The 16,724-nt window shown below is 54.1% G+C and overlaps 1 protein-coding gene across 1 annotated transcript in view; it reads right to left on the bottom strand.

The window, feature by feature from the left end:
• Positions 1–2,703: 2,703 nt before the first annotated feature.
• The window catches only part of LOC141176442 (protein kinase C alpha type-like), a 169,397-nt gene continuing 155,376 nt past the window's right edge, over positions 2,704–16,724 (bottom strand). The window contains exons 5-7 of the mRNA XM_073660421.1: positions 4,245–4,401; positions 4,024–4,158; positions 2,704–2,839 (exon numbers count right to left, since the gene is read on the bottom strand). Coding sequence (XP_073516522.1) covers positions 2,704–2,839; positions 4,024–4,158; positions 4,245–4,401 — 428 coding nt within the window. The remainder of the gene's footprint in view (positions 2,840–4,023; positions 4,159–4,244; positions 4,402–16,724) is intronic.

Below are 16,724 nucleotides of genomic sequence, written 5' to 3' on the forward strand. Positions count from 1 at the left end.
TACATGGAGGGAGGAGCAGGATCCCCAGCAGCACAGAGGATGTCAGGAGAGGAGGAGATCACAGGCTGAGAGTTACATGGAGGGAGGAGCAGGATCCCCAGCAGCACAGAGGATGTCAGGAGAGGAGGAGATCACAGGCTGAGAGTTACATGGAGGGAGGAGCAGGATCCCCAGCAGCACAGAGGATGTCAGGAGAGGAGGAGATCACAGGCTGAGAGCTACATGGAGGGGGGAGCAGGATCCCCAGCAGCACAGAGGATGTCAGGAGAGGAGGAGATCACAGGCTGAGAGTTACATGGAGGGAGGAGCAGGATCCCCAGCAACACAGAGGATGTCAGGAGAGGAGGAGATCACAGGCTGAGAGTTACATGGAGAGAGGAGCAGGATCCCCAGCAGCACAGAGGATGTCAGGAGAGGAGGAGATCACAGGGTGAGAGTTACATGGAGGGAGGAGCGGGATCCCCAGCAGCACAGAGGATGTCAGGAGAGGAGGAGATCACAGGCTGAGAGTTACATGGAGGGAGGAGCGGGATCCCCAGCAGCACAGAGGATGTCAGGAGAGGAGGAGATCACAGGCTGAGAGTTACATGGAGGGAGGAGCAGGATCCCCAGCAGCACAGAGGATGTCAGGAGAGAAGGAGATCACAGGCTGAGAGTTACATGGAGAGAGGAGCAGGATCCCCAGCAGCACAGAGGATGTCAGGAGAGGAGGAGATCACAGGCTGAGAGTTACATGGAGAGAGGAGCAGGATCCCCAGCAGCACAGAGGATGTCAGGAGAGGAGGAGATCACAGGCTGAGAGTTACATGGAGGGAGGAGCAGGATCCCCAGCAGCACAGAGGATGTCAGGAGAGGAGGAGATCACAGGCTGAGAGTTACATGGAGGGAGGAGCAGGATCCCCAGCAGCACAGAGGATGTCAGGAGAGGAGGAGATCACAGGCTGAGAGTTACATGGAGGGAGGAGCAGGATCCCCAGCAGCACAGAGGATGTCAGGAGAGAAGGAGATCACAGGCTGAGAGTTACATGGAGGGAGGAGGAGGATCCCCAGCAGCACAGAGGATGTCAGGAGAGGAGGAGATCACAGGCTGAGAGTTACATGGAGAGAGGAGCAGGATCCCCAGCAGCACAGAGGATGTCAGGAGAGGAGGAGATCACAGGCTGAGAGTTACATGGAGGGAGGAGGAGGATCCCCAGCAGCACAGAGGATGTCAGGAGAGAAGGAGATCACAGGCTGAGAGTTACATGGAGGGAGGAGGAGGATCCCCAGCAGCACAGAGGATGTCAGGAGAGGAGGAGATCACAGGCTGAGAGTTACATGGAGGGAGGAGCAGGATCCCCAGCAGCACAGAGGATGTCAGGAGAGGAGGAGATCACAGGCTGAGAGTTACATGGAGAGAGGAGCAGGATCCCCAGCAGCACAGAGGATGTCAGGAGAGAAGGAGATCACAGGCTGAGAGTTACATGGAGGGAGGAGCAGGATCCCCAGCAGCACAGAGGATGTCAGGAGTGTGATGATGTCGGGGACCCCCGGGTGTCCTGTAATACCCTTATAATATGCCTGCCTACAGATCTCCTTGGGGGGTCATGGTGCGCACTGATTTCCGTGGTGATGACCTTCAATCACAGTGACAGGAGCACTACAAGTACAAGAAACACTCAGTGATGGTGGGGGAGGGGCAGGGCTACCTTTAAGAAGTAGAAAGTTTTTATATGACAGCCCTGGAAAACAGAAAAAACTGCAATGTTAGAGAGCGACAGACGGACCTGAGCCAGACACAGGGCGCCCCCTACAGACCGCCGGGGAAGGGCGCCCCCTACAGACCGCCGGGGAAGGGAGCCCCCTACAGACCGCCGGGGAAGGGAGCCCCCTACAGATCTCAAAGGAAGGGCACCCCCTACAAACCGCCGGGGAAGGGCGCCCCCTACAGAGCGCCGGGGAAGGGCGCCCCTTCAGAGCGCCGGGGAAGGGAGCCCCCTACAGATCTCAAAGGAAGGGCACCCCCTACAAACCGCCGGGGAAAGGCGCCCCCTACAGAGCGCCGGGGAAGGGAGCCCCCTACAGATCTCAAAGGAAGGGCACCCCCTACAAACCGCCGGGGAAAGGCGCCCCCTACAGACCGCCGGGGAAGGGCGCCCCCTACAGACCGCCGGGGAAGGGCGCCCCCTACAGACACCAGGGGAAGAGCGCACCCTACAGATCTCAAGGGAAGGGCGCCCCCTACATATCTCAAGGGAAGGGCGCCCCCTACAGACCTCAGGGGAAGGGCGCCCTCCCTACAGATCGCCGGTGAAGGGCGCCCCCTACAGACTGCCGGAGAAGGGCGCCCCCTACAGATCTGAAGGGAAGGGTGCTCCCTACAGACCGGCTGGAAAGACCCTGAGATAGACCCTCCACACTGCTGGGGCCCCACCAGTCCACCAAAGCTGTAGGGACCCAATAGACAGGACAGAGCAGGGGTAATTCTACCAGCACACGCCACTGTGTGGACACGGAGAGCATTACATCAGATTCACGGCTCTTATGGCCATCTAGAGGACACTTCATGCATTACATGTGTTACATTCAACGTGCGCCACCTTAAGAAAATGCACCCTAATAAGACTCTCGTGCACCTTGAGGGGCGACGCGAGGCCCGAGGAGACCGCGAGGCCCGAAGAGACCAAGAGGGGCTCTACGAGGCCTGACGCGGTGACTCTGGAGTTATAATGTCCGGGGGCCACCTGGGCCCGGGAAAATCCTCACCTCAAACTTCTGCCGCAGCTCCAGGTTCCCATCATCGTCCTCTGGAATGGGGACGTTGTAATACTCGCCCTCCTCCTGATTCAGCAGCTTGTACCTACAGGGACAGAGGAAAGCGTCAGACGCCAGACAGAGCATGGAGGGCGGCCGAGGGGAGAAGAGGGCCGGGGCAGGGAGACGGTGCAGGGAGCCGAGGCAGGGAGCTGGGGGGCGGTGCAGGGAGCCGGGGGCCGGTGAAGGGAGCAGGGAGCCGGTGCAGGGAGCAGGGAGATGGTGCAGGGGGCCGGTGCAGGGAGCCGGTACAGGGAGCCAGTGCAGGGAGCAGGGAGATGGTGCAGGGAGATGGTGCAGGGGGCCGGTGCAGGGAGCCGGTACAGGGAGCCAGTGCAGGGAGCAGGGAGATGGTGCAGGGGGCCGGTGCAGGGAGCCGGTGAAGGGAGCAGGGAGCCGGTGCAGGGAGCCGGTGAAGGGAGCAGGGAGCCGATGCAGGGAGCCGGTGCAGGGAGCAGGGAGATGGTGCAGGGGGCCGGTACAGGGAGCAGGGAGATGGTGCAGGGGGCCGGTGCAGGGGGCCGGTACAGGGAGCAGGGAGATGGTGCAGGGGGCCGGTGCAGGGAGCCGGTGAAGGGAGCAGGGAGCCGATGCAGGGAGCCGATGCAGGGAGCAGGGAGATGGTGCAGGGGGCCGGTGCAGGGGGCCGGTGCAGGGAGCAGGGAGATGGTGCAGGGGGCCGGTGCAGGGGGCCGGTGCAGGGGGCCGGTGCAGGGGGCCGGTGCAGGGAGCCGGTGCAGGGAGCCGGTGCAGGGGGCCGGTGCAGGGAGCCGGTGCAGGGAGCAGGGAGATGGTGCAGGGGGCCGATGCAGGGGGCCGGTGCAGGGAGCTAGGAGCCGGGGCAGGGATGGAGGGAGCCTAGACAGGCTCCCTGCAGAGAGGGTGGGGACGTCCATTCTGGTACAATCACCCGTGCAGGGAGCTGGTGCAGGGAGATGGTGCAGGGGGCCGGTGCAGGGGGCCGGTACAGGGAGCAGGGAGATGGTGCAGGGGGCCGGTGCAGGGAGCGGGTGCAGGGAGCAGGGAGATGGTGCAGGGGGCCGGTGCAGGGAGCCGGTACAGGGAGCCAGTGCAGGGAGCAGGGAGATGGTGCAGGGGGCCGGTGCAGGGAGCTAGGAGCCGGGGCAGGGATGGAGGGAGCCTAGACAGGCTCCCTGCAGAGAGGGTGGGGACGTCCATTCTGCGACAATCACCCGCGCGGGGAGCGGAGTTGCCCTTTCGATCACTCACCAGCCGCACGCCGGCATTTTCATCAGTTCAGAGACCCCAAATGAGAAGGACCCCATGAAGTCGTTGCGGGTGGTGCGGTCCCAGTCCCAGATCTCTATGGAGAGGCGCCGGTCCTTGTCCGATGACTTTAGTTTACTACGACAGAAGAGAAGCAGAAGGTGAGTGCGGCACTGAGCGCTGCTCCACCTGCGCCGTCCCCCCCCGGTGGTCGGACCACCTACAAGGTGAAGATCTCGTTCCAGTGCGGGTTCAGCGAGGAGCGGATGGTTTTGGTTTTCTTTTTGCTCTCATTCTTTGGGTCGGGGATGAGCTTCAGCTTCACGTAGGGATCTGACAATCCGTTGGGATCCATAGGGATCAAGTTCTTGGCTTCTCGGACTACAAGAAAAAAACTATAAGTCACATGACACAGCTTAAGCCACGCCCACGAGGATCCGCGACCTGCTTTGCCGCACCCGCCGTGTCCCGCTAACCAACAGATGGGGGGGGGGCATAAACAACCAATCAGGTCACTAGTTTTATTTCCCATCATGCATCACAATAGTGAAAGCTGAAATGCGAGTGGAATTATTAGCCCGTATTGGCTGATAACACAGAGCAGTAGCAGCAGGTTCTCTAGGAGAGCTGTTTGCAGTCTATCGGGTGTCTCTGATCGCTCACACGTGGGGAATTTTCTGTCTTCCCGGATTTTCTGCGTCTCAGGAATGAAACTTTCCATGACTTGTGTGGGAAAATTAGTAAAATCCCCTGAGCGGCTGCAGTGTGCAGAGCATCCACCAGAGGGAGCCCTCAGACCAGTGTATGAAGTAGCAGAGGATGGGAGACAGCGCAGACAGGTGGCAGGAGGGAGCACTGCATCACGAGCGAAAAACAAGAAATAACCATCATGTACAAGAACTGGAAGTGCTTCTGTGCAGAGTCCACACAGGAGAGAAGTGCTACTGTGCAGAGTCCACACAGGAGAGAAGTGCTACTGTACAGGGTCCACACAGGAGAGAAGTGCTACTGTGCAGAGTCCACACAGGAGAGAAGTGCTACTGTACAGGGTCCACACAGGAGAGAAGAGCTACTGTACAGAGGCCACACAGGAGAGAAGTGCTACTGTACAGGGTCCACACAGGAGAGAAGTGCTACTGTACAGGGTCCACACAGGAGAGAAGAGCTACTGTACAGGGTCCACACAGGAGAGAAGAGCTACTGTACAGAGTCCACACAGGAGAGAAGAGCTACTGTACAGAGGCCACACAGGAGAGAAGAGCTACTGTACAGAGTCCACACAGGAGAGAAGTGCTACTGTACAGGGTCCACACAGGAGAGAAGAGCTACTGTACAGGGTCCACACAGGAGAGAAGAGCTACTGTACAGGGTCCACACAGGAGAGAAGTGCTACTGTACAGGGTCCACACAGGAGAGAAGTGCTACTGTACAGGGTCCACACAGGAGAGAAGTGCTACTGTACAGAGTCCACACAGGAGAGAAGTGCTACTGTACAGGGTCCACACAGGAGAGAAGTGCTACTGTACAGAGACCACACAGGAGAGAAGTGCTACTGTACAGGGTCCACGCAGGAGAGAAGTGCTACCGTACAGAGTCCACACAGGAGAGAAGTGCTACCGTAGAGAGTCCACACAGGAGAGAAGTGCTACCGTACAGAGTCCACACAGGAGAGAAGTGCTACCGTACAGAGTCCACACAGGAGAGAAGTGCTACCGTACAGAGTCCACACAGGAGAGAAGTGCTACCGTACAGGGTCCACACAGGAGAGAAGAGCTACCGTACAGGGTCCACACAGGAGAGAAGAGCTACCGTACAGGGTCCACACAGGAGAGAAGAGCTACCGTACAGGGTCCACACAGGAGAGAAGTGCTACCGTACAGGGTCCACACAGGAGAGAAGTGCTACCGTACAGAGTCCACACAGGAGAGAAGAGCTACTCTACAGGGTCCACACAGGAGAGAAGAGCTACTGTACAGGGTCCACACAGGAGAGAAGAGCTACTGTACAGAGTCCACACAGGAGAGAAGAGCTACTGTACAGGGTCCACACAGGAGAGAAGTGCTACTGTACAGGGTCCACACAGGAGAGAAGTGCTACTGTACAGAGTCCACACAGGAGAGAAGTGCTACTGTACAGGGTCCACACAGGAGAGAAGAGCTACTGTACAGGGTCCACACAGGAGAGAAGTGCTACTGTACAGGGTCCACACAGGAGAGAAGTGCTACTGTGCAGGGTCCACACAGGAGAGAAGTGCTACTGTACAGAGTCCACACAGGAGAGAAGTGCTACTGTACAGAGTCCACACAGGAGAGAAGTGCTACTGTACAGGGTCCACACAGGAGAGAAGTGCTACTGTACAGAGTCCACACAGGAAAAAGTGCTACTGTACAGAGTCCAAACAGGAGAGAAGAGCTACTGTACAGGGTCCACACAGGAGAGAAGAGCTACTGTACAGAGTCCACACAGGAGAGAAGTGCTACTGTACAGAGTCCACACAGGAGAGAAGTGCTACTGTACAGGGTCCACACAGGAGAGAAGTGCTACTCTACAGGGTCCACACAGGAGAGAAGTGTTACTGTACAGGGTCCACACAGGAGAGAAGAGCTACTGTACAGGGTCCACACAGGAGAGAAGAGCTACTGTACAGGGTCCACACAGGAGAGAAGTGCTACTGTACAGGGTCCACACAGGAGAGAAGAGCTACTGTACAGGGTCCACACAGGAGAGAAGAGCTACTGTACAGGGACCACACAGGAGAGAAGTGCTACTGTACAGGGACCACACAGGAGAGAAGTGCTACTGTACAGAGTCCACACAGGAGAGAAGTGCTACTGTACAGAGTCCACACAGGAGAGAAGTTCTACTGTACAGAGTCCACACAGGAGAGAAGTTCTACTGTACAGGGTCCACACAGGAGAGAAGAGCTACTGTACAGGGTCCACACAGGAGAGAAGTGCTACTGTACAGAGTCCACACAGGAGAGAAGTGCTACTGTACAGGGTCCACACAGGAGAGAAGTGCTACTGTACAGGGTCCACACAGGAGAGAAGTGCTACTGTACAGGGTCCACACAGGAGAGAAGTGCTACTGTACAGGGTCCACACAGGAGAGAAGTGCTACTGTACAGAGTCCACACAGGAGAGAAGTGCTACTGTACAGAGTCCACACAGGAGAGAAGTGCTACTGTACAGAGTCCACACAGGAGAGAAGTGCTACTGTACAGGGTCCACACAGGAGAGAAGTGCTATTGTACAGAGTCCACACAGGAGAGAAGTGCTACTGTACAGAGTCCACACAGGAGAGAAGTGCTACTGTACAGAGTCCACACAGGAGAGAAGTGCTACTGTACAGAGTCCACACAGGAGAGAAGTGCTACTGTACAGAGTCCACACAGGAGAGAAGAGCTACTGTACAGAGTCCACACAGGAGAGAAGTGCTACTGTACAGGGTCCACAGGAGAGAAGAGCTACTGTACAGAGTCCACACAGGAGAGAAGTGCTACTGTACAAAGTGCTACTGTACAGGGTCCACACAGGAGAGAAGTGCTACTGTACAGGGTCCACACAGGAGAGAAGTGCTACTGTACAAAGTGCTACTGTACAGAGTCCACACAGGAGAGAAGTGCTACTGTACAGGGTGCTACAGTACAGGGTCCACACAGGAGAGAAGTGTTACTGTACAGGGTCCACACAGGAGAGAAGAGCTACTGTACAGAGTCCACACAGGAGAGAAGAGCTACTGTACAGAGTCCACACAGGAGAGAAGTGCTACTGTACAGAGTCCACACAGGAAAGAAGTGCTACTGTACAGGGTCCACACAGGAGAGAAGTGCTACTGTACAGAGTCCACACAGGAGAGAAGTGCTACTGTACAGGGTCCACACAGGAGAGAAGTGCTACTGTACAGGGTCCACACAGGAGAGAAGTGCTACTGTACAGGGTCCACACAGGAGAGAAGTGCTACTGTACAGGGTCCACACAGGAGAGAAGTGCTACTGTACAGGGTCCACACAGGAGAGAAGTGCTACTGTACAGGGTCCACACAGGAGAGAAGTGCTACTGTACAGGGTCCACACAGGAGAGAAGTGCTACTGTACAGGGTCCACACAGGAGAGAAGTGCTACTGTACAGGGTCCACACAGGAGAGAAGTGCTACTGTACAGAGTCCACACAGGAGAGAAGTGCTACTGTACAGAGTCCACACAGGAGAGAAGTGCTACTGTACAGGGTCCACACAGGAGAGAAGTGCTACTGTACAGGGTCCACACAGGAGAGAAGTGCTACTGTACAGGGTCCACTCAGGAGAGAAGTGCTACTGTACAGGGTCCACACAGGAGAGAAGTGCTACTGTACAGGGTCCACACAGGAGAGAAGTGCTACTGTACAGGGTCCACTCAGGAGAGAAGTGCTACTGTACAGAGTCCACACAGGAGAGAAGTGCTACTGTACAGAGTCCACACAGGAGAGAAGTGCTACTGTACAGAGTCCACACAGGAGAGAAGTGCTACTGTACAGAGTCCACACAGGAGAGAAGTGCTACTGTACAGAGTCCACACAGGAGAGAAGTGCTACTGTACAGAGTCCACACAGGAGAGAAGTGCTACTGTACAGAGTCCAAACAGGAGAGAAGTGCTACTGTACAGGGTCCACACAGGAGAGAAGTGCTACTGTACAGGGTCCACACAGGAGAGAAGTGCTACTGTACAGGGTCCACACAGGAGAGAAGTGCTACTGTACAGGGTCCACACAGGAGAGAAGTGCTACTGTACAGAGTCCACACAGGAGAGAAGTGCTACTGTACAGGGTCCACACAGGAGAGAAGTGCTATTGTACAGAGTCCACACAGGAGAGAAGTGCTACTGTACAGAGTCCACACAGGAGAGAAGTGCTACTGTACAGAGTCCACACAGGAGAGAAGTGCTACTGTACAGAGTCCACACAGGAGAGAAGTGCTACTGTACAGAGTCCACACAGGAGAGAAGAGCTACTGTACAGAGTCCACACAGGAGAGAAGTGCTACTGTACAGGGTCCACACAGGAGAGAAGAGCTACTGTACAGAGTCCACACAGGAGAGAAGTGCTACTGTACAAAGTGCTACTGTACAGGGTCCACACAGGAGAGAAGTGCTACTGTACAGGGTCCACACAGGAGAGAAGTGCTACTGTACAAAGTGCTACTGTACAGGGTCCACACAGGAGAGAAGTGCTACTGTACAGAGTCCACACAGGAGAGAAGTGCTACTGTACAGAGTCCACACAGGAGAGAAGTGCTACTGTACAAAGTGCTACTGTACAGGGTCCACACAGGAGAGAAGTGCTACTGTACAGGGTCCACACAGGAGAGAAGTGCTACTGTACAGAGTCCACACAGGAGAGAAGTGCTACTGTACAGAGTCCACACAGGAGAGAAGTGCTAGTGTACAGAGTCCACACAGGAGAGAAGTGCTACTGTACAGAGTCCACACAGGAGAGAAGTGCTACTGTACAGAGTCCACACAGGAGAGAAGTGCTACTGTACAGAGTCCACACAGGAGAGAAGTGCTACTGTACAGAGTCCACACAGGAGAGAAGTGCTACTGTACAGAGTCCACACAGGAGAGAAGTGCTACTGTACAGGGTCCACACAGGAGAGAAGTGCTACTGTACAGGGTCCACACAGGAGAGAAGAGCTACTGTACAGGGTCCACACAGGAGAGAAGAGCTACTGTACAGAGTCCACACAGGAGAGAAGTGCTACTGTACAGAGTCCACACAGGAGAGAAGTGCTACAGTACAGGGTCCACACAGGAGAGAAGTGCTACTGTACAGGGTCCACACAGGAGAGAAGTGCTACTGTACAGGGTCCACACGGGAGAGAAGAGCTACTGTACAGGGTCCACACGGGAGAGAAGAGCTACTGTACAGGGTCCACACAGGAGAGAAGAGCTACTGTACAGGGTCCACACAGGAGAGAAGAGCTACTGTACAGGGTCCACACAGGAGAGAAGAGCAACTGTACAGAGTCCACACAGGAGAGAAGTGCTACTGTACAGAGTCCACACAGGAGAGAAGTGCTACTGTACAGAGTCCACACAGGAGAGAAGTGCTACTGTACAGAGTCCACACAGGAGAGAAGTGCTACTGTACAGAGTCCACACAGGAGAGAAGTGCTACTGTACAGAGTCCACACAGGAGAGAAGTGCTACTGTGCAGGGTCCACACAGGAGAGAAGTGCTACTGTACAGAGTCCACACAGAAGAGAAGTGCTACTGTACAGGGTCCACACAGGAGAGAAGTGCTACTGTACAGAGTCCACACAGGAGAGAAGTGCTACTGTACAGGGTCCACACAGGAGAGAAGTGCTACTGTACAGAGTCCACACAGGAGAGAAGTGCTACTGTACAGAGTCCACACAGGAGAGAAGTGCTACTATACAGAGTCCACACAGGAGAGAAGTGCTAATGTACAGGGTCCACACAGGAGAGAAGTGCTACTGTACAGAGTCCACACAGGAGAGAAGTGCTACTGTACAGGGTCCACACAGGAGAGAAGTGTTACTGTACAGGGTCCACACAGGAGAGAAGTGCTACTGTACAGGGTCCACACAGGAGAGAAGTGCTACTGTACAGAGTCCACACAGGAGAGAAGTGCTACTGTACAGAGTCCACACAGGAGAAGTGCTACTGTACAGGGTCCACACAGGAGAGAAGTGGTACTGTACAGAGTCCACACAGGAAAAAGTGCTACTGTACAGAGTCCACACAGGAGAGAAGTGCTACTGTACAGGGTCCACACAGGAGAGAAGTGCTACTGTACAGAGTCCACACAGGAAAAAGTGCTACTGTACAGAGTCCAAACAGGAGAGAAGAGCTACTGTACAGGGTCCACACAGGAGAGAAGAGCTACTGTACAGAGTCCACACAGGAGAGAAGTGCTACTGTACAGAGTCCACACAGGAGAGAAGTGCTACAGTACAGGGTCCACACAGGAGAGAAGTGCTACTGTACAGGGTCCACACAGGAGAGAAGTGTTACTGTACAGGGTCCACACAGGAGAGAAGAGCTACTGTACAGGGTCCACACAGGAGAGAAGAGCTACTGTACAGGGTCCACACAGGAGAGAAGAGCTACTGTACAGGGTCCACACAGGAGAGAAGTGCTACTGTACAGAGTCCACACAGGAGAGAAGTGCTACTGTACAGAGTCCACACAGGAGAGAAGTGCTACTGTACAGAGTCCACACAGGAGAGAAGTGCTACTGTACAGAGTCCACACAGGAGAGAAGTGCTACTGTACAGAGTCCACACAGGAGAGAAGTGCTACTGTACAGGGTCCACACAGGAGAGAAGTGCTACTGTACAGGGTCCACACAGGAGAGAAGTGCTACTGTACAGGGTCCACACAGGAGAGAAGTGCTACTGTGCAGGGTCCACACAGGAGAGAAGTGCTACTGTACAGAGTCCACACAGGAGAGAAGTGCTACTGTACAGAGTCCACACAGGAGAGAAGTGCTACTGTACAGGGTCCACACAGGAGAGAAGTGCTACTGTACAGAGTCCACACAGGAGAGAAGTGCTACTGTACAGAGTCCACACAGGAGAGAAGTGCTACTGTACAGAGTCCACACAGGAGAGAAGTGCTACTGTACAGAGTCCACACAGGAGAGAAGTGCTACAGTACAGAGTCCACACAGGAGAGAAGTGCTACTGTACAGGGACCACACAGGAGAGAAGAGCTACTGTACAGAGTCCACACAGGAGAGAAGAGCTACTGTACAGAGGCCACACAGGAGAGAAGTGCTACTGTACAGAGGCCACACAGGAGAGAAGTGCTACTGTACAGAGTCCACACAGGAGAGAAGTGCTACTGTACAGAGTCCACACAGGAGAGAAGTGCTACTGTACAGAGTCCACACAGGAGAGAAGAGCTACTGTACAGAGTCCACACAGGAGAGAAGAGCTACTGTACAGAGTCCACACAGGAGAGAAGAGCTACTGTACAGAGTCCACACAGGAGAGAAGAGCTACTGTACAGGGTCCACACAGGAGAGAAGAGCTACTGTACAGGGTCCACACAGGAGAAAAGTGCTACTGTACAGAGTCCACACAGGAGAGAAGTGCTACTGTACAGGGTCCACACAGGAGAGAAGTGCTACTGTACAGGGTCCACACAGGAGAGAAGAGCTACTGTACAGAGGCCACACAGGAGAGAAGAGCTACTGTACAGAGTCCACACAGGAGAGAAGAGCTACTGTACAGAGTCCACACAGGAGAGAAGAGCTACTGTACAGGGTCCACACAGGAGAGAAGTGCTACTGTACAGGGTCCACACAGGAGAGAAGTGCTACTGTACAGAGTCCACACAGGAGAGAAGTGCTACTGTACAGAGTCCACACAGGAGAGAAGTGCTACTGTACAGAGTCCACACAGGAGAGAAGAGCTACTCTACAGGGTCCACACAGGAGAGAAGTGCTACTGTACAGGGTCCACACAGGAGAGAAGAGCTACTGTACAGAGTCCACACAGGAGAGAAGAGCTACTGTACAGGGTCCACACAGGAGAGAAGAGCTACTGTACAGGGACCACACAGGAGAGAAGTGCTACTGTACAGAGTCCACACAGGAGAGAAGTGCTACTGTACAGAGTCCACACAGGAGAGAAGAGCTACTGTACAGAGTCCACACAGGAGAGAAGAGCTACTGTACAGAGTCCACACAGGAGAGAAGAGCTACTGTACAGAGTCCACACAGGAGAGAAGTGCTACTGTACAGAGTCCACACAGGAGAGAAGTTCTACTGTACAGGGTCCACACAGGAGAGAAGAGCTACTGTACAGGGTCCACACAGGAGAGAAGTGCTACTGTACAGAGTCCACACAGGAGAGAAGTGCTACTGTACAGGGTCCACACAGGAGAGAAGTGCTACTGTACAGGGTCCACACAGGAGAGAAGTGCTACTGTACAGGGTCCACACAGGAGAGAAGTGGTACTGTACAGGGTCCACACAGGAGAGAAGAGCTACTGTACAGGGTCCACACAGGAGAGAAGAGCTACTGTACAGAGTCCACACAGGAGAGAAGAGCTACTGTACAGAGTCCACACAGGAGAGAAGAGCTACTGTACAGAGTCCACACAGGAGAGAAGTGCTACTGTACAGAGACCACACAGGAGAGAAGTGCTACTGTACAGGGTCCACACAGGAGAGAAGTGCTACTGTACAGGGTCCACACAGGAGAGAAGTGCTACTGTACAGGGTCCACACAGGAGAGAAGTGCTACAGTACAGGGTCCACACAGGAGAGAAGTGCTACTGTACAGGGTCCACACAGGAGAGAAGTGCTACTGTACAGAGTCCACACAGGAGAGAAGTGCTACTGTACAGGGTCCACACAGGAGAGAAGTGCTACTGTACAGAGTCCACACAGGAGAGAAGTGCTACTGTACAGAGTCCACACAGGAGAGAAGTGCTACTGTACAGGGTCCACACAGGAGAGAAGTGCTACTGTACAGGGTCCACACAGGAGAGAAGTGCTACTGTACAGGGTCCACACAGGAGAGAAGTGCTACTGTACAGGGTCCACACAGGAGAGAAGTGCTACTGTACAGAGTCCACACAGGAGAGAAGTGCTACTGTACAGAGTCCACACAGGAGAGAAGTGCTACTGTACAGAGTCCACACAGGAGAGAAGTGCTACTGTACAGAGTCCACACAGGAGAGAAGTGCTACTGTACAGGGTCCACACAGGAGAGAAGTGCTACTGTACAGGGTCCACACAGGAGAGAAGTGCTACTGTACAGGGTCCACACAGGAGAGAAGTGCTACTGTACAGAGTCCAAACAGGAGAGAAGTGCTACTGTACAGGGTCCACACAGGAGAGAAGTGCTACTGTACAGGGTCCACACAGGAGAGAAGTGCTACTGTACAGGGTCCACATAGGAGAGAAGTGCTACTGTACAGAGTCCACACAGGAGAGAAGTGCTACTGTACAGGGTCCACACAGGAGAGAAGAGCTACTGTACAGAGTCCACACAGGAGAGAAGTGCTACTGTACAAAGTGCTACTGTACAGGGTCCACACAGGAGAGAAGTGCTACTGTACAGGGTCCACACAGGAGAGAAGTGCTACTGTACAAAGTGCTACTGTACAGGGTCCACACAGGAGAGAAGTGCTACTGTACAGGGTCCACACAGGAGAGAAGTGCTACTGTACAAAGTGCTACTGTACAGAGTCCACACAGGAGAGAAGTGCTACTGTACAGGGTGCTACAGTACAGGGTCCACACAGGAGAGAAGTGTTACTGTACAGGGTCCACACAGGAGAGAAGAGCTACTGTACAGAGTCCACACAGGAGAGAAGAGCTACTGTACAGAGTCCACACAGGAGAGAAGTGCTACTGTACAGAGTCCACACAGGAAAGAAGTGCTACTGTACAGGGTCCACACAGGAGAGAAGTGCTACTGTACAGGGTCCACACAGGAGAGAAGTGCTACTGTACAGGGTCCACACAGGAGAGAAGTGCTACTGTACAGGGTCCACACAGGAGAGAAGTGCTACTGTACAGGGTCCACACAGGAGAGAAGTGCTACTGTACAGGGTCCACACAGGAGAGAAGTGCTACTGTACAGGGTCCACACAGGAGAGAAGTGCTACTGTACAGGGTCCACACGGAGAGAAGTGCTACTGTACAGGGTCCACACAGGAGAGAAGTGCTACTGTACAGAGTCCACACAGGAGAGAAGTGCTACTGTACAGAGTCCACACAGGAGAGAAGTGCTACTGTACAGGGTCCACACAGGAGAGAAGTGTTACTGTACAGGGTCCACACAGGAGAGAAGTGCTACTGTACAGGGTCCACTCAGGAGAGAAGTGCTACTGTTCAGGGTCCACTCAGGAGAGAAGTGCTACTGTACAGAGTCCACACAGGAGAGAAGTGCTACTGTACAGAGTCCACACAGGAGAGAAGTGCTACTGTACAGAGTCCACACAGGAGAGAAGTGCTACTGTACAGAGTCCACACAGGAGAGAAGTGCTACTGTACAGAGTCCACACAGGAGAGAAGTGCTACTGTACAGAGTCCACACAGGAGAGAAGTGCTACTGTACAGAGTCCACACAGGAGAGAAGTGCTACTGTACAGGGTCCACACAGGAGAGAAGTGCTACTGTACAGGGTCCACACAGGAGAGAAGTGCTACTGTACAGGGTCCACACAGGAGAGAAGTGCTACTGTACAGAGTCCACACAAGAGAGAAGTGCTACTGTACAGGGTCCACACAGGAGAGAAGTGCTACTGTACAGAGTCCACACAGGAGAGAAGTGCTACTGTACAGAGTCCACACAGGAGAGAAGTGCTACTGTACAGAGTCCACACAGGAGAGAAGTGCTACTGTACAGAGTCCACACAGGAGAGAAGTGCTACTGTACAGAGTCCACACAGGAGAGAAGAGCTACTGTACAGAGTCCACACAGGAGAGAAGTGCTACTGTACAGGGTCCACACAGGAGAGAAGAGCTACTGTACAGAGTCCACACAGGAGAGAAGTGCTACTGTACAAAGTGCTACTGTACAGGGTCCACACAGGAGAGAAGTGCTACTGTACAAAGTGCTACTGTACAGGGTCCACACAGGAGAGAAGTGCTACTGTACAGAGTCCACACAGGAGAGAAGTGCTACTGTACAGAGTCCACACAGGAGAGAAGTGCTACTGTACAAAGTGCTACTGTACAGGGTCCACACAGGAGAGAAGTGCTACTGTACAGGGTCCACACAGGAGAGAAGTGCTACTGTACAGAGTCCACACAGGAGAGAAGTGCTAGTGTACAGAGTCCACACAGGAGAGAAGTGCTACTGTACAGAGTCCACACAGGAGAGAAGTGCTACTGTACAGAGTCCACACAGGAGAGAAGTGCTACTGTACAGAGTCCGCACAGGAGAGAAGTGCTACTGTACAGAGTCCACACAGGAGAGAAGTGCTACTGTACAGAGTCCACACAGGAAAAAGTGCTACTGTACAGAGTCCACACAGGAAAAAGTGCTACTGTACAGGGTCCACACAGGAGAGAAGAGCTACTGTACAGGGTCCACACAGGAGAGAAGAGCTACTGTACAGAGTCCACACAGGAGAGAAGTGCTACTGTACAGAGTCCACACAGGAGAGAAGTGCTACAGTACAGGGTCCACACAGGAGAGAAGTGCTACTGTACAGGGTCCACACAGGAGAGAAGTGCTACTGTACAGGGTCCACAAGGGAGAGAAGAGCTACTGTACAGGGTCCACACAGGAGAGAAGAGCTACTGTACAGGGTCCACACAGGAGAGAAGAGCTACTGTACAGGGTCCACACAGGAGAGAAGAGCTACTGTACAGGGTCCACACAGGAGAGAAGAGCTACTGTACAGAGTCCACACAGGAGAGAAGTGCTACTGTACAGAGTCCACACAGGAGAGAAGTGCTACTGTACAGAGTCCACACAGGAGAGAAGTGCTACTGTACAGAGTCCACACAGGAGAGAAGTGCTACTGTGCAGAGTCCACACAGGAGAGAAGTGCTACTGTGCAGGGTCCACACAGGAGAGAAGTGCTACTGTACAGAGTCCACACAGAAGAGAAGTGCTACTGTACAGGGTCCACACAGGAGAGAAGTGCTACTGTACAGAGTCCACACAGGAGAGAAGTGCTACTGTACAGGGTCCACACAGGAGAGAAGTGCTACTGTACAGAGTCCACACAGGAGA

This window comes from Phyllobates terribilis, unplaced genomic scaffold, assembly GCF_046119375.1.
Source record: "Phyllobates terribilis strain yellow unplaced genomic scaffold, ASM4611937v1 Scaffold_25__1_contigs__length_18738178, whole genome shotgun sequence".
In the NCBI taxonomy this organism is placed as follows: domain Eukaryota; kingdom Metazoa; phylum Chordata; class Amphibia; order Anura; family Dendrobatidae; genus Phyllobates; species Phyllobates terribilis.